The sequence below is a fragment of the Condylura cristata genome, unplaced genomic scaffold (genome assembly GCF_000260355.1).
Source record: "Condylura cristata isolate star-nosed mole 26May11 unplaced genomic scaffold, ConCri1.0 scaffold00004, whole genome shotgun sequence".
Classification (NCBI taxonomy): Eukaryota; Metazoa; Chordata; class Mammalia; order Eulipotyphla; family Talpidae; genus Condylura; species Condylura cristata.
This window is the reverse complement of record NW_004567105.1, coordinates 70,871,980-70,893,965: the sequence shown is the minus strand read 5'-3', so window position 1 is coordinate 70,893,965 and position 21,986 is coordinate 70,871,980. Positions and strand designations below refer to the sequence as shown.

Genomic DNA, 21,986 nt, shown 5'->3' with positions numbered 1-21,986 from the left:
TTGATAAGATCACAGCTAATTTGTGTCATAACGTTTGAGTAGCACTAATACCTATAGTCAGCAAAAAAATATTGTGCACTTAAAATTTTGTTAAGAGAATAGATGTCATATTTTTTTTTAAGTTTTTATTTATTTATGCATACAGAACTGGGGTACAGGCCAGAGGTGCAGGGGTGGTGAGAGAATGCACCAGAGACAGAGAGGGGAGCAGAACAGGCAGATCGACAAAGTACACTGCTGAGGGGAGCAGTGGGCGGGTCAGGACAGGGCTGCCACGCCATGTGGTCAGCTCTGAGGCCAGGGATCGAAATTGCACTGAAGGGACCACAGCCAGCTTTGCAGTGCTGTGCTCCAACCTGCGGCACCACCAGGGAGGGCCTTAGATGTCATGTGAAGTGTTCTTTCCATAATCATTTTTTTTTTTTTAAATTCAAGAAACACTTTTCTAAATGTGAGTGTTTAAACATTCCCTCTTGTGGCTGTCTAATATTTTGCAGGTAGTTTTTAAATGTTTTCTCATTTTAGGACCTTTGCACAGAACTGTCGAAACATCGAACATTTAAACCTCAATGGATGCACAAAAATCACTGACAGGTAAATCATTAACAGTAGTTTGCTGACTAATTGGCCATGGGGAGGGACAGGGGAGAGAAACATGGTTGAAAATATCTTTAGTGTTTCTGCTCTTTTTTAGCACGTGCTATAGCCTTAGCAGATTTTGTTCCAAGCTGAAACATCTGGATCTGACCTCCTGTGTGTCCATTACAAACAGCTCCTTAAAGGGCATCAGGTAAGAGTGACTGTTTCTTGTAGCCAAGAGAAGCCCAAAACTAGGAATATTCTGATGTGTCTAAATACTTCCTAATGGTCCCTTTGGAGCAAGAAGTAGGTGACTTAAGCAAGTCACAGAATTCTCTTTCCCCCCAATGGCTGGATCTACTAAACCCAAAATTGGTGATGAATGTTCTGTGGGTAGACGGCACATGGGTGGTTTTGTTTCTTGTCTCTTAGTGAGGGCTGCCGAAACCTGGAGTACCTGAACCTTTCTTGGTGTGATCAGATCACGAAGGAGGGCATTGAGGCACTGGTGCGAGGTTGTCGCGGCCTGAGAGCCCTGCTTCTCCGGGGCTGCACACAGGTACCGGGCTGCTGTCACTGTGTGTGTCGTATGTGTCAGTTGGGGACACGTCAGCTTGCTGCTGCACTCTTCTGACTGTCCCTCTCTTCTTTCACTGGATTTCACCCATTCTGTTTTCTCTGTCTACTCAGTTGGAAGATGAAGCTCTGAAGCACATTCAGAATTACTGCCATGAGCTTGTGAGCCTCAACTTACAGTCCTGTTCAGTAAGTAGCATGTCTTTCCTGCGAGCACCCCCTCATTCCATGTTACCTGTCTCAGGAATCTGCTGCACGCCAAGTAGGCATGCTGGGTACCACACCCTCATCCTTACCCTGTGTCTTCATGGGAGCTCTCAGGTAGTAGCAAGATGCAAAGCAGCAATCTCAGTGAAAAGGCATCATATTCAACTCAAGCCTCCTGACAGTTCTTCTAAAAATGGCATTGTTTAGAGTTTTTTTTTTTTTTAAGATAATGGGAACACTGTGAGCTAATTAACTTGAACAATTCATGATGAGCTCTCAAAATACTTTTTAAACTTATAAACGGGGGGTGATGATACCATTGTCTCAGTGGATAAGGTGAAGTAGCAGATATGAAAATTCTTTAAAAAATAAAAGGCATATGCAAGAACAAGGTGTGCTTTCATCAGAAGAGTAGCCCGTGAGAAACCACTGCAAACACTGGAAATTGAAAAGGGTGCTTGGGCCCTCCCTGGTGGCTCAGTGGGTTAAAGCCCAGCACTGCAAGTGAGCTGCAGCCACTCAGTGAGAGTTTGATCCCCAGCCCCGGAGGTGACCCACATGGCGCGGCAGACCTCTCCTGACCCGCACGCTGCTCCCCTCAGCAGTGTACTTCAAAGATCTGCCTGTTCTGCTCCCCACTCTGTCTCTGGTGAAGCCTCTCACCACCCCTGCACCTCTGGCCTGTACCCCAGTTCTGTATGAATAAATCGTAAAAAAAAAAAAAAAAAAAAAGGGTGCTTGCTATATATCCCACTGTGCTCTTCAGGGGGAAATTAATTTTGAGAACACTAAGAGAAATTCCTTGCACTTGGCATTTAGTGAATGAATCATAAATCTTCTGAGCCCCTAGTAGTGGATATAAAATAGAAACTGTCATCTAGACGTATATTGACCGTTGGGCCTGTCCTGTTCAAAAACAGGACCTTGAGTTGCATGTCGGGTAGCTCTGGCAGGTGGCTTGAAGTATAATATAAATAAGCATGTTTATTTCTACATAAATGGTGTGTAAACATAAAGCTATTACTTAATAGTATGATTACATTTGTAGATTTATAAGTTATTTATACTTTAGTGATTTATTATTTTTGCTGTTTTTTAATACAGTTGAGGAAATACTATGAATACACATGTATGTTTACATGTATAATCTAAAGTTAGTATGACATTCAACCCAAAAGGAGTTTATCACTTAATTAGACATGTCTAGTGAGTTCTTTATCTGATTTTTTTTTTTAAAGTAGAACCTTTTTTTAAAGCTGTATTTATTTATGCATCCAAGATCTTGGATACAGGCCAGAGTTATGGGAGGTGAGAGGATTCACCAGAGACAGAGTGGGGAACAGAATAGGCAGATTGACGAAGTCCATCAATCTGCTGAGAGGAGCAGCAGGCAGGTCAAGAGAGGTCTGCTGCGCCCTGTGCATCACTCCCTGGCCAGGATTCAAGTGCTGCAGTGGCCTTGGAGAGCTTCATGTGCTGTGCTTTAACCTGTGTGCCACCAGGGAGGACCATTTTTCTGATCTTTTAACACAATTCATGATTTTTTCTGGAAAAGAGATCAAATGATTTTGAAGGGAAAATGGAATGTGAAAATTTTGCTCTCCATTAGTTAAAATATATTCCTCTCAGTGTGTGCAGAGGTAACAAGTATCTCAGCCCTGTACTTAAGCTTATTTTGTTTAAATTGTTAGGGTAAGATGTTAGTGATGGGCATCCAACACTTAAGGAGCAATAGCAGATAGGCTTTTTCTGCTACTCCCATCTCATTGTTGCTGGTGCCTGCTGATTCGCCTTCCTGTTTTGGTTTCCCCAGCGTATTACAGATGAAGGAGTCGTGCAGATATGCAGGGGCTGCCACCAGCTGCAGGCCCTCTGCCTCTCGGGCTGCAGCAACCTCACAGACGCCTCTCTTACAGCCCTGGCGTTGAACTGCCCAAGACTTCAGTGAGTGAGCCATGTCTTGTGTTCTGTAGCTCAGCTGGCCTGGGCTGATGGAGGGGCTCCCGCAGGCCAGGAAAGGTTTGCTAGCAGGGGCAGGTGGTGGTGGAGTGTCGGGGACCAGCCTCAACTATCAAGCTGCTGGTGGGGAGGGAGACAGGCAGGGCCCTAAGGTGGGAAGGCATCAGTGAGCGAGGTGTCTGGTGGGGAGACAGGCAGGGCCCTAAGGTGGGAAGGTGTTGTGGAGATTCCAAGAAGGGAAGAGGGGAGTGAGGAGCAGTGGCAAGGAAGACACAGAAGTCATCAGAGTTGAGTGTAAGTCTTCCTGCTCATTCCTCTCAGCAGATCTTTATTTAAACTGTGTAGCAAGTAGTTAATTAGAGTAATGTATAGGGTAGGTTAATGAGAAATCGCCATAAATTGTTATAAATGTTTTCAAGGGAGAGGGTAACAATGTATCTTCTTCCTGACACTCTGTGGTATACTAAATTATGTGTATTTGTGATAATTGTCATGTATACAGATATTTGACTATAACTCAAGGGGAGAGGAGTGTGGGAAAGGATGAGCTATTAGCAACAGATTGTTAGGGGTCTTAGGGAAAGAATAAATTGTGTTAGCAGAGTCACTAGTGATTGTCTAAAGAGACGCTAATAGCTAATTTAAGGCTAGCAGAAAGTAGTGTTTGTTTAAGAAAAGGGTAATTTAAGGCTAGAAGAGAATAGTTAGGGATTGTTTAAGAAAAGGGTGATTTAAGGCTAGCAGAGAGTGGTTAGTGATTATTTAAAAGGAGTAAATTAAGAAAAAGTTGTACAGTTGTGCATTAAACATCACCTGTATAAACAAGGTTAAAAGATTGTCCATGAGTCCATATGCCCTGGGAATCTTATCTGAAATTTGCTTTTTGTTTAAAAAACTGAGGATGCTTTCCAAGAGTCTTTATGCCCTGGGGTTCATATCTCTCCTGGGGCTTGCCTTTGTCTCAGGAGATAGGGGCAGCGCCTGCTTGTTGGGGCCAGCCAGTCTCCTTATGAGGCTAAGGCAATCCAGTTGTAAACTGATGGTTGCCCAGAATATTTTGATATTGTGATTATACAAAAAAGGGAGATCTTGACATAAGTTAGCAGTGGAAATTCTGATTTTTCAGAGCTTCTCCCTTCCACTCAGAATTTGTCAGTCAACAGAAGTTGCGTAGCTTGTTTCAGTAGAGGAGGCAGTGGTCCTGTGGTTGATGGCTTTTTCTGGGTGGATTGGCTGGGACAATATGCCCATCTAGGGATGTCCAGAATACTAAAATATACACCACCAAGAAATTTCTTGATGAATTTTATACATTTGCTCACATGATTTGCTGCGTGGTGTTATTTCCTTGACATCACAGTGATCTGTTAGCAAACAGAGCAATGACCGTAAGTCCATGTGCCACCAGCTTCTCCTTTAAAACCAGCTACTCAGTGGGCAGAAATGGGCAAGGAGGTGAGGGAGCAAAGTCATATTCACCTTCTTTATGCATTATCTCCCTGTAGCAGGAAGAAAAGTTTTATTTTAAGAAATTGTAGTTTTTTATTTTAAGAAATTGTTTTCTGATTCTCGTGGTAATACTGTTAGTATTAAAACTGTAATGTTGGCAACAGTAGTTAATATCAGTTAACTCATATGTGTCCCAGATTCAGTGTTAGGTACTTTTATAAACATTATCTAATTTAATTCTTATTACACATTTAGAAAGTAGATGCTGTTTTCTCTGTTTTTGTAAAGAATCTGAGAATTATAAGAAAATCACTTAATGGGTTCCATGTTGAGTAAGAAATATAACTAGAAACTTTCAGAGCTTGAATCTGAACCGATCTTTCCTGCCCTATAAAAGTGGCAGGAAAAAGATACCAGCTTATTATTTACATCAGTGAAACATCGATTTCTCATGCTTATACCAATTACCTATATTTTAAAGATTGTCTATTTCTGTTTTATCCATGTTTCTTAGTGATTGCATTAGAGAAGATTCTACATAATTTTGATATTTCTATATAGTTGAAGGAATCTGAGTCATCGAAACTGGTCAGAAAGGAAGTTAAAATTATCGCTGTATTGGGTTCTTTAACCTAAAGGTGCTATTTGTATGTCATCCATCCTTTCTGGCATGAACACTGAGAATTAGCCCATGTATTTCATTAACTGCAAAATTTTTGTTGTTTTGTGTTTTAAAAATCACATATATATGTATATGGATATTTATTTTTATATATGTATGGCTATTTATTTTCACTAATTTGCCATTAGTTTATGACGCTGTGTAAGGTTCTAGCGTATAGACAACTTCATGCCTTGATAAATGCATATGCCATGTCACACCCACCACTAGAGTTCTGGAAACACTCACCGCTGTCAGAATGACTCCCTCTACCTGCTCCTCCTGCTCCTCTTTGCCTTGCCTTTGATAAACACTAGGTGTTGGAGTTTTTAAGTTGTTTTTGTTGTGTTTTTTTTTTTTTTTTAGTGAACACTATGAACAAATTTATTCCTAAGAGCATTTGAGCCGCTTTCTTTTCTCTTAAATCTTAACAGTAAGATTTAAGACTCTTGTGTTTTCTTAGCTTGCTTTATTCTTCTGTGTTCCCCCATGTTTCTTTTCTCTTTCTGGCTTATTTCATTGGGCATAATCACCTTAAGTTCTGTCTTGCTGTTACAAAGGCATGATTTCATCTGAGGAGTATTCCCCTGAATAGGTAAACTGCATCTTTAGGGGCATTTCAGTTATTTCCATATCTTGCCTGTTGTGATTAATGCTGCAGTGAACTTACAAGTGTGTGTATCATTTCAAATTTGTGTTTTCATATTCTTTCAATAAGTAGTTAGAATTATAATCATTAGATTACATGATAGATCTTCTTAAAACTTTTTGAAGAATATCCAACACTGTTTTCTGTAGAGGCTGAACCTATGGGCTTTCCCACCAACAGTGTACGAGCTTTCCTTTTTGTCTGTAATCTCACCAACACTTGTTAATTCTTGCCTTTTTGATAATAGCCAGAGGTAAGGTCTTCATGTGATCTTCACTTCACTAATAATAAGTGATGTTGAACACTTTCTTGTACTCATTGGCCACCTGTATGGCCAGTTTGGAGGCATGTCTGTTCACACCTCTTGTGCAGTTTTTTTTTTTTTAGATTTATTTACGAATACAAGAATTGAAGTGTAGGCCACAGGTGGGGGGTGGGGGGAGGGTGAGAGGATTCACCAGAGACAGAGTGGGGAGCAGAACAGGCAGATCTACTGAAATATACTGCTGAGGGGAGCAGCGGGTGAGACAGGAGAAGTCTGCATGTGGATCACTTCCGGGCTGGGGGTTGAACTTGTGCTGCAGTGGCTGGCAATAGCTTGATAGCACTGAGACTCAAGCCCTGCGCCACCAGGGAGGTCTACTTGTGCAGTTTTGTGTTTTTTTTTTTTAATTGTTGAATTTTGTGAGTTCTTTTTTATATTTTAGATATTAACCTCTTTCAGGTATACAATGTCCAGTATCTTCTCCCAACCAAGTGGTGGTCTCTATGTTTTTGTTGTGGTTTATTTGCCCATTCAGAAGCTTTTTGGTTGGATGTTGTCCATTGATTAATTTGCTTCTGTTACTCACCATTGGAATCAAGTCCCTCCCTGAAGATCTGTAAGAGTGATGGCAGCGTATTGTCTGTATGTCTTTGAACCTTTATGATTTAAGGTTTCTATCCAAGTCTTTAGTCCATTAATAACTAACTTTTTGCAGTATAGAATAATTTTTTTACAGCACCAAGAGTTGCAATTCTAGTATTGTGGGAAGATGCCTGGATGTACTACCCAAGTTTGGGGTGGGACTTTGGGGTAGGGCTTAAGCTTTGTCCTTCTGGGCTGGACTCTGGGGTCTCTGTGTGCTTCTGACCTTTGGAACTGTTCTCAGAAACAAAGCACGAGTCTGCATCATAATGTGTGTACTTCCATGGTTAACTAGTCGCTACTTCTTCTCCCCTGCACTCCACTTCCCAGGATTTTGGAGGCTGCTCGATGTTCCCATCTGACTGACGCAGGCTTTATACTTTTAGCTCGGGTAAGGCAGTGGTTTTAAAAACATTTAATTCACCTCTCTAACTCAAAGTGACTTGGGGTGGTTGTGGGGACCACAAAAAGCTATGTACAGCAATGGTAGAAGAATAGAACTCTCGGCACACTTTGCATTTTTTCCCATTGGCTAGAAAACTAGGAATCCTGAAGCGAGGTTGTGGTGGTTCTAGATCTCACAGGGAGAGAAGCCTTCTCCCTCGCAGGACACGTCCAGATCCCAGCCCAACTTCTGAGAGCCTCTCCTGCCTGGCTACGCTCTGACTCTGCTGGCTGGCTCGTTGCCTGGTGGATGCCCACCTGCACGGGTGTGTCTGGCCTGCTGCCAGGGCGGGTCCTTCAGGGGATACGGATTCCCCTTCATCTTCCCACTCTGTGGCTCAGCCCCCCACCACCTGCCCTCCCGCAGCTTTCTCTGGCTACACTTTTCATGCTGATGTCCGGGAAGATGTAGGCAGCTGCCGTTTCATGGTGAGAGAAGGGGATAGCAGCCCTATCCCCATATCCAGAGTGAAAGAAGAAGAGCCACAGGGCAGCTGCTCAGACGTGGGGCTCACTGGGTCACTCACTGGGTAGGGCACCGCCCTAGGAGGGAGAGGAAAGTACGTTAGGTTGGTATTCAGAGGGACAGGACAAACCACCACGGTTGCCCCAGCCACTGACCGCGTGCTGGGACTGTCTTCTGGACTCTTGCAGAATTGCCATGACCTGGAGAAGATGGATCTTGAAGAATGCATCCTGGTGAGTGTACTCCTCAGTCACTGCCAGCCAGCCCGGGAGAGCCAGGGATGTGGGCTGGTCTGACTGTGTCCACCCTGCCCCAGTGTGGGTATCAGGACCCGGGAGCCAGTGAGGGCCGGGGCTGGTCTCTGTCACCAGACAGAACTGTAACAGGGAAGTTCAGGACAACGACATCTTTTGCCAAATGAAAGCAAAGAACTGTTAAATTCATAGAGTTGGAGGGAGATGTGAGCTTAAATATCCTGCGGCAAGGTGCCACTACAGAGACTCCTGGGGGACCTTCCTTGTCCACTCCTCTTGCCCCCGGGCCCTTTGGGGCACCAGTCATGAGTCCAGAGAACAATTTTGCAGCTCTAGGAGTGGGCAGATTTGACATTGCTGGTGAAGCGAGGAGTTTCCAGCCCAAGTGTGATTAAGATGAGTTTTTAATTTTCTTTTCCACCCCTTTTGATTCTTGTGTTCAGCAACAGCCAGGATTAGGTATTAAGTTCTGGTGTTCAGGCCACGCTGACACAGTGTTTCTCTCCAGATAACCGACAGCACACTCATCCAGCTCTCCGTTCACTGTCCTAAACTGCAAGCCCTGGTGAGTCCAAGTTTTTTGTGAACTTTTCCCCCGTGAGGGATGAGAAGGACCCTCTCAAGGTGCCATTGGGGTTTCCTTTCTGCAAAGGTCTCCATGTTCTTGATTTCGAGGATATGTGTTGGGCTTGCTTGGGGGGCCAGGCGCCTCCGTGGGGCTGCTTTCACTGCGGGAGGTGACTCCTGTGCTCCGCACTTCACTCACGGGTACGTACATCTCATCAGGGGAGTGAAAGTTTCCATGTTAAAGTGATGTAAGAGAAAAGGGCCATCCATGTGTTACGTTTTCAGTATCTGTTCCCCATATGCATCTATGGGGAAAACAATTAGAATATATTAAGCGATCCCAGATGTGTAGTGAAAAGTGTCACTGACCCTTTCGTCCACTTAGACGCACTTCGGCATCCGGCTGACCAGGAGCCCGCAGCAGCGCTGGGGTCCCACTCATGCAGCAAGCCCGTGGAGCTAGTCGTCACGGCCTTTAATCCTGCCTGTGGCCCTGTAAGGCCGACACTGTTAACATCCCCATTCTTTTGGTGAAAAAGTGAGGCCTGGAGCAGTTGAGGAACTTGCCCAAAGCTACACAATTGTTCAGAGGCCCCAGATCTTCTGGCCTGCATAGTGTGCAGTCTCCACTGCCCTGAGAGGGCACAGATTGTTTAGTCCAACTTTCTCTGTCATCTTTTAAATTTGCACTGTTCTCAGGATCTAGAATTTTGTAACATTGTTAAAGTTTCATTTGATTAGGAATTACTGTCCCCACTTTTTTTTTTTTTTTCGATTTATTTACTTAGTTATGCTTACAGAACTGGGGTACAGGCCAGAGGTGTGTGTGTGGGGGGAGGATTCACCAGAGACAGAGTGGGGAGCAGAACAGAGTGGTGAGGAGAGGTCTGCTTTGCCATGTGGATCGCCTCCAGGGCAGGGATCAAACTTACACTGAAGTGGCACTGGTCAGCTTCGCAGTGCTGCGCTCCCACCCACTGAGCCACCAGGGAGGACCCACCAATCTTTCTTCTCAATGTCCTCTGGATACTTTCCCCTCAGGCACAGTGTAGCTGGGCTTTGGACATCTCTGGGACATTTTTTAAATCTTTGGTATCAAATTTTGCAGATAAACCAGGAACCTAGCTGTGTCCAAACTCTCTTAACTGTTTTCCTCTGTGGTGTGCTGGTGAGTTTTTGTAGTTCTGATGATGTCTTTACTCCCAGGTTGTTTGGCTGATTCTATAATGGACAGACTTTAAGTCAGTATTTTTTCTCCTCTCTAGTCCTTTGTTAGTGGAAATCCCACTTTAGGATGGAAGCTCAAGAGGGGGTTGCCCTGAGCACAACCAGGCCTGTGTTAGCTCCCTAGCGCCTGCCGGCCATCCTGCCCCAGGTGTACAGGGTCCTTGTCAGGGAATGTCTTCCAGATACAGTGCTTTCTTCACAGGGATTCCGATGGTGGGAAATCGCCTTTTTTTTTTTTTTTTTTTTTTTTAAGATTTATTTATGCATTCAAGAACTGGGGCATAGGCCAGAGGTGTAGGAGTGAGAGGATTCACCAAAGACAATGGGGAGCAGAACAGGTTGATGTTCTGAAATACAGAATCAGAGAGAAGCAGCAGGTAAGACAGGAGAGGTCTGCTGCGCCATGTGGGCCAGCTCCCTGGCGGGGGGCCATACTCATGCTGCACGATGTGACATAGCGTGACAGTGCTGAGACTCAACCCCATGCACACCAGGGTGGCCCTGAACATCTCCATTTTATCCCTTATATTTACACAAGCTACTTCTGAAGAGGAGACTTAGGGTTTGATAAGCTGTAAGACTGAAAATTTGAGATTAGAGTCTGGGCTAAAAACCAGTAGCAGGAAAGCAATGGAATGCTTGCAGTGGAGATCTAAATTGGGCTTTGACGAGTCCTGCTAGGCCAGACAGAAAGGGAGACACTACAGACCATGTTTTGTACCCGTTTACTTCACTGCACAGGACCAGCATGTGCCTGTGTTCTGAGAACTGGAGAATAACGCAGTTCATCAGGTGAGAACTTGGTCCCGCTCTGAAGAGTAGAGCGGACTCCACCGCACGTGCTTGGTTGGCCCAGCTTTTCACGGCAGCTCTGGGACGGCTGAGGCGGCCTGCCATGTGTGCCAGGGAGGATGTGCCTTCCTCTCCCCTGAGCTTCTGCTTGGGCCGTGACCACCCAGGAGCAGTCCAGGCCCTTTTTCTAAGGGAAACTGACCAGAGGGAGGCCTGAGGACTTGTTCACATTAGGGAGCCCTTGCTTATATGGAGAGCAAGGCGGCAATTTTTGGGAAAACCATTCTACAGTCTCCAAATTGTGAAATATGGCCAATCTTTTATTAGACTAGTGAGCAGGAAGGAATGAGAGAAATGACTACAACCTGAAGCTCAGTGACTTTCACACTTTTGCTCCTAGCATTGTCCTTCAGACATGGAGGAGGCAGGTGAGCAACTCGGCACCCTCTGGGAATTGCCCTGTGAGCCCGGGGGAGAAAGTGGCTTGTCCTCACACACGAAATTCAGCAGGCTGTTTGGGAGAGAAACTGATGTGATCTTGAAAATAAGTCAAATATGTATTTGCAAACAGAAAAGCTCTGATTTAAGAGGATATGGCATAGGTCCTGGATTTGCTGTGTTAAAGTTCGTTCAAAGTAGATGCATGATCCTCTTTATTACGCAAGTTTTTAGCTTACAGGATGTGGCTTTCCCAGATTCTGTTGATTATGGAGGCTTGCTCTCTTCTGCTATGGCAGTTTTTTCCCCCTTTTAAAATGGTATAATGCAATGCCTAGAAACCATCTAACTTGAGCTTATGCAGTCTATTAGGGAGTAACTAGATGTAGCCTTTGCTACATCTTGATTTAATCCCCTTTGCAGTCACTTCTGTTAGCCAAAGGCAAATAACCTAAATGGGATCAGTAATCCCACCATCTTGACATTATTCACTTCCATTTGATAGCCCCTGCCTCCCCCTCAGCCTAGCTTGTGTCCAGTTATGAAATCACCTCCGTCCTCAAGATTCACCTTTACTTAACAAAGCTATAATCCTATTTAATCAAACTTAGCTTTTGAGTCAGTTCTCAAAGCAGGGGCAGGGGAAAGGATAGTCTCTTTACCAGATGAGTTGGGGAAGCTCGATACCCACTTACACCATGTATCTGTTGGCTGAGGAAATGTCTACTCAAATCCTCTGTCCATTTGTAAATTGGGCTGTGTTCTGTAAACATATAAATGTATAAAACATGTAAACTGGATTGTTTGCTTTTTAGTTTGATGTAGTTTCACTTTTTGCTTTTTGGAACCAAATCCAGAATCAGCACCAAGGCCAACATCATGGAGCTTACTACCTGTTTTCTCCCAATCTTTGATGATTTTTTTGTGGTTTCAGGTTTCACATTCAAGTCTTTGATCTATTTTGATTTTTGAATGTGGTGGCAGACAGTGGTTCATTCACTTTTGCATGTGACTGTCCAGTTTCCCCAGTCTCTATTGAAGAAACTGTTGTTGTTCTCATTTGTCATATGATTTGTCATAAACTGACCATGTGTATATGAGTTTACTTCAGGGTTCTCTGTTCTACTCAGCTTGCATGTTTTTATGGCAGTACTGTGCTATTCTGGTTGTGATAGCTTTGTAATATAGCTTGAAGTCAGGGCAACAAATACAAGAGCCAAATCCCACTTCACTTAAAGTGACCCCAGTTTCTTCCTGTGGCCAACATCTCTATCCTGTTAGTGAAATTCTTGAGATGATCTTTCTTCTTTCCTATTCTTTCTCTTTCCTACACCTGTCAGAGTAAATAATGCCCATTGTTTGGCATTTTAAAATTTGAATTATTTTATTCAGTCTTTCATTATAACAATCAGAAAGAGAAAAAAAAACCTGGCTTAATTTGAAAAATGCAACAGAAAACCAAAAATTATTCTGAGACTCATTTTCATTGTCATTTTGCTCAAGGTCTTCTCTAAGAACCTATCCTCAATGCTACGTGAGGATGTAGTGTATTTCTACTGTTTTGCAAATTGTCCCTTTGACCAATAGTTACATGACATCTCAGAAGCTCCAATTTATGCTGTCTACTCCCAAATTAGCCTGGGATAAGCGACTTTGTCTGGAATATTCTCTCTTCTAACTCCTGCCCTAAACAGGTGAGAATGGAAATGCAGCCTGCTGCTTTTGATACTGTACATCCAGTGGGTGGCCTGGAGCTTTAACTATTGGTCCATTGTTAGTGTGAAACAACAGGCCTCTCTGCTGTGTGAACTGTGTTGCCTGGTTTTCTTGTGAAGTCAGGAACAGATCGTGGCCCCTCTGGTTTTCCTTTAATTAAGCCAGTTTTTAAAAAAATATATAATTCTTTACATCATTTTTCATTTTGTGCATTTTTTCATCTCATTTGTAATCCCAATGGACCTCCCATCACAAACTCACCTGTGTGCAGTCACCAGTCCTGTGCGCTCTTTCCACCCATTTTGACCCTACCCCGCTCCCCCCACCCCCACAGAATGTCTCTGGTTCCTAGTTGTTCATTTTTACTTTATTACAATCACTTTTTTCCCCCTGATCCCTTATGCTCTTGCTGTGAAACCATCAGCATTTTTCTTTCTGAAATTAAGCCTGTTTTAAAAAAATGTTTAAAGTACTGGTATACCCCAGTAAGTATTTCTCAGTACAATCTTCCCAGATCCAGTTAACTCCTGACCCCTCAGGTCCCCTATATTGACAGTAGAGTTGGCGCTGTTCCTCTATCCCTATTATTTTCTTGCTTCAATGTGTAAACACGTTTAAACAAAATTAAGCACACATACACACACATTTTCTTCCTGGTTGCACTTTATTGTAAGCAGTTGAATTCTATCTCTTATACTAATAAGCCTTCTGCTTTATCCAGAAAGCAATTCTAAAGCTTGAAGTTAAGATACAGTGATTACATAAATCTTACTTCATATAGTGTGCATACAGATGCATACAATGTGGTTGAATTTATGGGGGGGATATATCAGTTCCATGTAAAACAGTCTTAAGAGATCAGGGTCTGATAGCATTTCTTTTTCCTTAATTTTAGTTTGTATTCAGCTACCTGTTTCTTGTATCTAATGTTAATATCTCTTGGATTTTTGAAGCTGGCAAAACCCCTCAGCTGTAACCATTTATCTCTTTTCCACCAGAACTCCTCAGGTTCAAGCTAGCAGGCATTCCCTTGCCCCAAACTGACAGTGTCTCCCTCAGTTGTGCTCACATTTTACACTCAAAAACTTGGCAGTTTGTCTTCGTTCTTTAAACACAAGTAAAATACACAAAAAAGAGCATTTTTCATTCGTGTATCAGTACATCTCTAGACCTGAGTCAGTCTTACCAAGGTCCCAGAAATACTCCCTCTGCTCTCTGATTATCACTGAACACTCAACAGTAGACAGAGATGCTTTGTATAGCACCTCTGTTTACAGAGGTGGTATGAATGGAATCATCCCAGGTAACAGTCGTGTCTGGCCTTTTTACGTTCACATTTGTGAACTTTATCCATGCTGCGCTGCTGCACGGTGTATGCTGTGGCTTATATATCTTTTCTACAATTGAATACTATCAGTATTGTTAGGTCTTTTGGTCAACACATACATGCATTTCATCAGGAATATCCAAATTCTGCTGTGCAACATGAGCGTTCCAGTTGCTTCACATCCTCCTTTTCCACCTATTTTCATGTTAGCCATTCTGATGGGTATGTCATAATATAAAAAATGTTACTGGAAAACAGATGTGGTGTTTACCTTCTTCCTAAAATCCTAAGAATCAAAGGAAGATTCCTTTGTGTACCCTATACATTTCTATGACCTGGCTTGTAACTTCCGAGTCTTGGTGTAGATGCTTCCTTCGTCAGACTTTTTCTGTTCGTACTTACCCTCTTCTGCCTGCCTTGCACACACAGCCCTGCACCCTCTTCTACTGAGCTTTTAGTCCTTCAAACTCAGTGGTCCAAATTCGTATTACTCCTTCAGTTCCGTGGTCAGATAACACTATCATAGGACCTCACAGTGCACATTCACTTGTTTAATAGGTTCTTGGCTAGACCAGAGCTGAACAGTAGTTTTTTTATTCAGCATTACAATTAGGGCTTGGCATGTGTTAGAAAGAACAAATGAGTTACTGGGACTGATGTGATGCAGACCTTTTTGTCTCAGAGCTTTTAAAAGCGTATGAATATTTTACATGCAGTGGGAAAAATTGGCAAGTCTGAGATTACCGACAGAAGAATTGAAATGATAAACCTTTATTGTTTGTACTCCAAGAGTAGTCAGTAACGTCACATCATATTGTTCAAGGTCTAATTATAACCTGTAAAATGCTCAGTGTGAATCATCCTGTTCAGTTTTCTAAATGAACGAGGACATCAAACTCATCACTAGATGCCTCTCAAATGGAGAAGTAGCTGTAAGACTACACTCGGTGGAATAAACGCCTGAAATTTCCCCTACAATTTCGATTTCCAGCTTGACACAGTCAGAAAGTTAAGACAGGTCACTGCCCGGTTACCAAACTTGTGGTCTAAGGGCCCATGGCTTTGTTTTTTAATAAGTAGTTGGTCTGAGACCCTTCCTATCTGCTTGTTCTCCCCACGGCAGAGTCTGTCCCACTGTGAGCTCATCACAGATGACGGGATCCTGCACTTGAGCAACAGCACCTGTGGCCACGAGAGGCTGCGGGTATTGGAGCTGGACAACTGCCTCCTCATCACTGACGTGGCCCTGGAGCACCTGGAGAACTGCCGTGGCCTGGAGCGCCTCGAGCTGTATGACTGCCAACAGGTCACCCGCGCAGGCATCAAGCGCATGCGGGTAGGTGAGGGGTGGCAGGCAGCCACACCCGCCAGTTCCCAGCCGTTTCCCAGTCTTGTCCTAAGCCAGAAGTTAGGCAGACCTCTCTACTTGGACTCCTTTAAATTGCCTTTATTCAGTTTCCACATAAGAGCAGCAGCCTCGGCTAATATCTGAGGGCACGTTAGAATTTGGCTCCTTTTCCCAGGTGGTCTCACCATAATTGCTTTCTTGAATGTTTGATGTTTCGGTCACTTTGTATTTACCCTGCAAGTAGCCCTCTCCAGGTGCTACGGCCAATAAGAACTCCCCTCAGTTGGCACAGGGGACTAGTGACCCCCCCCCCGGGCAAAGACCTGATAGCCCCCATTTTTTAGAAGATGCCATTTTAAGGGAGGTGGGTCAGCAGGACTAGCTCTAGCCTCCACCAGAGCCTCACCTTCCTCATAGTAGAGGTGATTCCTATGTGGACACCTGTGGGCTTTTCTAGACTTCTACCCAGAACCAAAAAATAAGTGTGACGATGATAACTCTTTTCTTTGTTGTATTTTCAGGCTCAGCTCCCCCATGTCAAAGTCCATGCCTACTTTGCTCCTGTTACCCCGCCTACAGCTGTGGGGGGAAGTGGACAGCGACTCTGCAGGTGCTGCGTCATTCTCTGACAGCCACTGCCTGGGCTGAAGGCATGGAGGAGTTCCTTCTGCCAGAAAGACCGGAGCTGCTGACCTCTCCACCATCACCCAACTGTCTCTCCATCAAGGAAGGCATTTACAGGTAAAGATTTCTGTAGGATCACAGTGACTCTGGTGACAGTGTTCACTTTTACATGCTGCGGTGCAGTCCAATCAATGCCTTGTTCAGTTAACACTTGGCAAGTGCGGTTCCAGTTTAGCCAGGGCCATGTGAGAAGCCTGGCTTTCTTCAGATGTGGGTGGCTGCCTAACTCCAGAATTCCTGCCCTCGGCTTTAGCAGCATTCTTCAAACACCATCAGTGTTAGCACAAATTGAACAGAAAAAGACAAGCTGTTGATTTTCTACCTGATACTTAAGCCAGTGGCCTACTTTAATTCACATGATTCCATTTTGTGAACTTTTCCACTTTACCAACTTTATCAAAGTGACTGTACTGCAAATGTAGTCTAAGTAGAGACTTACGTGGAAGGCAAGTTAATAGGTTTCCACGAGACACCAAAGAAATGAGGACTCTAAACTGGGTAGAGCAAGGTCTTCACCTTTCTGTCAACTTGTCATACACATTTCCTGGGACCAAAAACACCTCAGAGTTTGTGTTGCCCGAGTGGAAATTATGAGCTCTGGTGGATGTTACAGCATGTTTTTGTTATAGGAATAAGCTAATCCTGTCATCTCTCCCAAACTTTGGGGACCTTACAGAAAGAGAACTAATTAAGGCTTGAGTTACCTATAATATTAAAAAATAATGAATGGATGCATGCAGAACAGGTGTGATTTCTTTCCCAAGTTTATTTTTAAATTTTAGAAATGAAGTTACACCAGAACTATTCAAAAACATTACACTTAAAAATTCAATCATGTGTTGGCACTCATATAAATGAATAAGCCATTGCAATGTCAGAGGATTTTATTGCTATACTCGTATGGCAGACCTGAGTAAAACCATTTTCCAAATTTAGACCCTCCTCTAATGTTCTGATTTTCTGCTCCATGCTGTTCACCCTTGTGATCTTGATTAAAGATTAAGAACCCATCATGGTTTTCAGTGTGACCCTCTATGTTAATGGTAGTGGACCTTTCCTAGCAACCAGACTCTGGTTCAGAGCTAAGAGAAACTAAGGTAGGACAGCAAAACCGAGGTGTTTTCCAATGACTAGTGCTTCTTCATTTGGTTGGACAGTTTCAGAAGGATTTGGAATACAACGCCTTAGCTGCTTTCTTAGGGAGAGAAGGCAGGTAAATATGTAAGCGTTAAAAGTCCAGATAGTCTATTCCCTTATGGATGTACCCCAGCATTTCCTGATCTAAAATTATTTAAATAACACTATCGTCTACAAGGCTCAACACCTCCTGACCTGATGTAAATTAAGTCACTGACCAAGACAGGAGAACCTCTGATAAGGAAATGAGGTTTGCTACTCTCCAAAGCGTGGAACAGTTACTGGCCTACCTTGAAAGCTTTGAGAAAACAAATGAATAGAACACACTGACCTGTGGTCTGTTGTGGCCTTGGAACCCCTTGACTTGAGGTGACATTGGTAGAAACTGGAATTTTAAATGAGACACACTCTTGCAAAACATACAGAAAACATTTATTATACTGAAATGTATACACCCTACTGTTTAAAAAAACAAAGTAGCAAATCTGCTGGTGCCATAATTTAACCTGTTCACTGGGACAAATGTTGAATTTGTATTTTTACCCCACTTGTAAAACCTGATAAGGAATTCAAAATAGCACACAGCATTAAATGACATTTATTGTTCCAGAAATCTTGAGACCCAAAAAGGAATGCTAAATAGACAAGCAGAACTAAAACAAGTGCTCACGTCTTTCCCAAGTGATTGGTGTAGGAAACATGTGGTCGTACAAAGGGACAAGGACAGAAAGGAGAGCTCTCCTCCCCTTCGGGATCTACAGAGCTAGGTATTTTCAAACTGAAGACTGAAATACCTTCTCATCAAAAAAACATAAAATGGCAAAGCTTTTACCCACTGGAAGCAGTTTGTCTTTGGGGAAAAATTCCAAACTCCAATCCCACACCTGCCCGAACAAAGGATAAGGAGGAAATCGTACAGTCAAAAACCAAGACACCTGGGTAAGTGGACAGAGATGCTAGGGTTAAGTGGCATCGGAGCAGAAATTGCATCTGCTACACCACAGGCTTCAAAAATGCATGCTGATGCATTTGGAGGAGGGAGAACAAGAAAAGCAAAAGCAGATTCCCTTTGAAAAATAGATTGGCAAACAGCATTTGGTTTGGTGGAGGAGGCACTCTTTTAATGAAGCTATCATATCGTGGAGGAAAAAAAACCTAAATGATCACAGAACGTTAGCCCATGATTGTACTCAATATTTGAGAAACGTAAGGGACTTTTATGGTACCGTTTAGTGTCTGATACCTAGTGTTTCATGATGATGATGATCCCTTAACACCAGACTGTCACACTCCCCTCCCCCCCCCCTTTTAGGTCACCTCTTCCCAATGCCTGGGTAGGACTTTGAAAATGCTGTAGAAATAGGAGGGTAGGGTAGGAAGGGGGGGCGGGGGGAGAGAAAGCCACTAGTTTAAAAAGCAATGGGGCTTCCAAAATGAAAATCAGGAACAAAATGCTAAAATGGAAGCAGACAACGAAGTTTTCAATAGATCTGTGACAAAGCAAAAAAACCCAAAAGTCTTTGTACCTATTAGGATTTACACTGATCCTCTCAGCAAGGTACTCTTGATAATGCAGTTTGCTTCAAGCCTGCCTTCCTGGCTTGGATCCTCCCGCTCTGGCATGACACGCGGGACACACCCTTAGACATGATTTCTTCTGAGAAGGTGCAGAGCCTCTTACCTGACCAGCGAGCGCCAGAGCAGACCCAGCGTCTCCGCAGACGGCTCCGCAACAGCACTGTCCAGCCAGGTCCACGTGAGGTTCAGGCAGCAAAAGCCAAACTGGCACAGAAAGGTAAATGCCCAAGTACATTTTTACATTCATTTCCAAACCGCATACAGTGTAAAAGGCAGCCAAGGCTGCTTCTAGGAGCGGTATCTACTGGCCTCTGCCAGGGAAGCAGGCAGCCCTGCCTGCACCACGGCCCCACAGCTGCACGCTCGCTGTCCAACGTGCTCTCACTCACGAGAGGATGCTGGGCTGTGGCAGTGACAGTGAGGAGATTCGCCTCTCATACAGCTCATTAGAAAGGTCATCTTGTGTTTTCAATATGAAACATTTCATACAGTAAAAATCCAATCCCAAAGACTTCTTGGATTCAGTCTTCACACACTTTTAAGCGTGACTTTATTTGGTACTGAGTATAGTTCAAACTATGTAAGACATCACTTCAAAATTATGTGGATACCGTCACCATTTTCAACTGCAGGAAAAGGAAAGAGAAGTTACCACTGAGAAGCCACAAAAATCTAGATCCAACACCCCCTCGCCCCTAAATGAAAAGTTACCTTCTAGAGAAAACAAGCTAACTCTTACCACTTCCTTTTCCTTACACCTTCCCTTTGTAGACACAGTACCCTGGGCCCATACGACTTGCAGGGGGGTGTGTGTTGTGGGTGGGGAGGGGGTGAGGGGTGTGGCGGCGGCACACAGCAGAGGGGAAACATTGGATATTCTTCTAGCAGAGCTGACCTTAGCAATGCCCCCTGCTTTTCCCAAACACAGCCATAAAAATCACAGCATGATTTTCCTTTTCTTAGGCAATGTGAATTTTGCAAAGTAAAAGCTATACTGGATGGAGGAGAACTACTTTGAGAATATGTAAGATAAAGTGAGTCAGTTCCAAGTTAAAACTCAACCAACTTGATGCCGTATGCAACATGTCAGGCACATTATGAACTCATAAGTTAAGCAGTGTTCTGGACTACTCTCTTACACATCATCTTTGAAGGAAGGAACCTGGAGGGTTAAAATCTGCAGTCGGAATACATGACTTCCTCATGTACTAATTCTTTAATAAGACTTGATTCCTTTTCTGTCCGTGCTCTAAATACTGCTGTGATTTTCTAAGGCTTTGGGCCACACTGAGTAACTGCCCTTGTGACATTACCACATATTCTAACATTTGGCTGCTGTCCCCAGTTACCCACCTCCTTACTGGAACCACGTTCTGCCCAGTGGCTCTGAGCCACAGCAACTTCTCCCTCAAGTGTGAGACACGCAGATGACACCTCTTGCCCCTAGCTTTCCCACCATCTCTGTCTCCACGCAGGCAAAAGAAAAATCGAATCACATTTACTCCTCTAAAATAAAAGCTACCTACCATCACAAGTCACACTGCCCCACAAGCCCCTCGACACACACCACAGAGCAGCAAAAGAGTTCTTTTGGACCTCTAAGAAGTCAAGCACTTTCCTGCCCAGTCCGGCCACACCAGCTTAGGGCGGCCCCCGTGGTCGGCTCCTCATGCTTCATGGCACAGCATTAATGACGCGTCTCAGCAGCTTTGTCCAAGCTTCATGACCCTATCCTCTCTACCCCACGTGTTCCCACATTACAGTAATTAAAAATGGTATTTTCAACATCTCTCTCATGATCCCAGCATTTCAAGACATATGCAAAGTACCTTTTACAGTGGAGAATAAAAAACAACTCTCATCTTGAAAGTTCTGAACCATCTAGAAGGATAAAGCAAATGTACAGTTAAAAACCCAACCCAAACATCCTTGCTTTAACGGACTAGAAGAGATCATATGCATACACACAGATTGACACTGACAACACAGAATTCAGTAGTCAAGATTGTGATTATTCATGAAGGCAGTTTGAGGTATAAAAATTCTTAGCTGCACTGACAGACAATAGCCGTGCTTGATGTGATGGGTCTGAGACTGGCACAGGCACACAGGGCCCACTTGGGACCATTCCTGCCAGGTCCTCGAAAACTGAGTAACGAAGCCATGGCGGAAGTGCTCTTGAACCCAGTACAGCTTTAAAATAGTGATCCAAAGCCCAGCTCTGCCCAACAAGCTCCTAAGTGTCCAGATTTGAAAAGGAGTGGGAAACAGTTCTTTCCTTTGTATTCCTAAGGATCCTAAAATTCTTGGTTATACATTCTCACAGAACTTGCAAAGGGCCCACATTTCCCAGTTCATCATAGGAAAGGGAAAGCCAGTTCAAGTTATTACCTGATCGCTAACAAGAATGTGAATACCAGTAGGACCCTGTCTGTAAACTTGATTAATTTGGTGGAAAGGAATATTAAACACCACTGCGAGTTTTCGAGCGACTTCTGAGGCAACCATCTCTTCCAAGTAGATTGCATGATAAACTGAAATAAAAAAATAACATTTAGAAGAAATGAGCCTCACCTTTTACTACCCTAATCGCTTAACTCTCCCCATCGGAAATACATTCACTACTACTAATGGCTGACGTCTGACCAAAAAGACCCGTTGCCAGCAAATGTGCATGGGGGATATCTTTCTGGGATAAATGGGTTTGGTAAGGAGAGAAGCCACTATCATTAACTCGGCCATAGTCTAGTCCAGCGTTCTGTTCTGGAAAACCAGCAAGGACAAAACCCCTCCCAGAACAGGTGGACCATGATACACCACCCTCCACATTTACCTTCAAGATGTTATTTCTATGTGGTGTCCCCCCGCCTTGCTCTCTACACCCCTACTCATTGCTGTGTATGTTTAAAACCAGTAGAAGAGTGAGTGAAATATGAGGTACAGGTGGTCCTAAAGAGCCTGTCTTTAGGCCTGTCTCAGGCAATCTTACTTATGCACGCATCAGTTTCTCTGTAGCTCCTT

General features: G+C 43.7%; 2 protein-coding genes across 6 annotated transcripts in view; one reads left to right on the top strand and one right to left on the bottom strand.

Annotated features, from left to right (window-relative positions):
* The window catches only part of FBXL2 (F-box and leucine-rich repeat protein 2), a 52,219-nt gene extending 34,433 nt beyond the window's left edge, over nucleotides 1-17,786 (top strand). The window contains exons 6-15 of the mRNA XM_004676341.2: nucleotides 526-594; nucleotides 695-790; nucleotides 1,012-1,138; nucleotides 1,270-1,344; nucleotides 3,176-3,306; nucleotides 7,318-7,378; nucleotides 8,086-8,130; nucleotides 8,660-8,716; nucleotides 15,342-15,554; nucleotides 16,088-17,786. Coding sequence (XP_004676398.1) covers nucleotides 526-594; nucleotides 695-790; nucleotides 1,012-1,138; nucleotides 1,270-1,344; nucleotides 3,176-3,306; nucleotides 7,318-7,378; nucleotides 8,086-8,130; nucleotides 8,660-8,716; nucleotides 15,342-15,554; nucleotides 16,088-16,195 — 982 coding nt within the window. The 3' untranslated portion in view covers nucleotides 16,196-17,786. The remainder of the gene's footprint in view (nucleotides 1-525; nucleotides 595-694; nucleotides 791-1,011; nucleotides 1,139-1,269; nucleotides 1,345-3,175; nucleotides 3,307-7,317; nucleotides 7,379-8,085; nucleotides 8,131-8,659; nucleotides 8,717-15,341; nucleotides 15,555-16,087) is intronic.
* Nucleotides 17,787-17,912: 126 nt separating this feature from the next.
* UBP1 (upstream binding protein 1 (LBP-1a)) overlaps nucleotides 17,913-21,986 on the bottom strand; it is a 43,931-nt gene continuing 39,857 nt past the window's right edge. For 2 of the 5 annotated variants that reach the window (XM_012720294.1, XM_012720295.1), the window contains 3 exons: nucleotides 21,357-21,499; nucleotides 20,795-20,846; nucleotides 19,931-20,430 (listed from right to left, as the gene is read on the bottom strand). In XM_012720294.1, the coding sequence (XP_012575748.1) occupies nucleotides 20,174-20,430; nucleotides 20,795-20,846; nucleotides 21,357-21,499 (452 nt within the window). In that variant the 3' untranslated portion in view covers nucleotides 19,931-20,173. Of the gene's footprint in view, nucleotides 19,592-19,930; nucleotides 20,431-20,794; nucleotides 20,847-21,356; nucleotides 21,500-21,986 lie in introns of those variants that run through there. The other 3 variants (XM_012720297.1, XM_004676340.2, XM_012720296.1) reach the window with 3 other exon arrangements.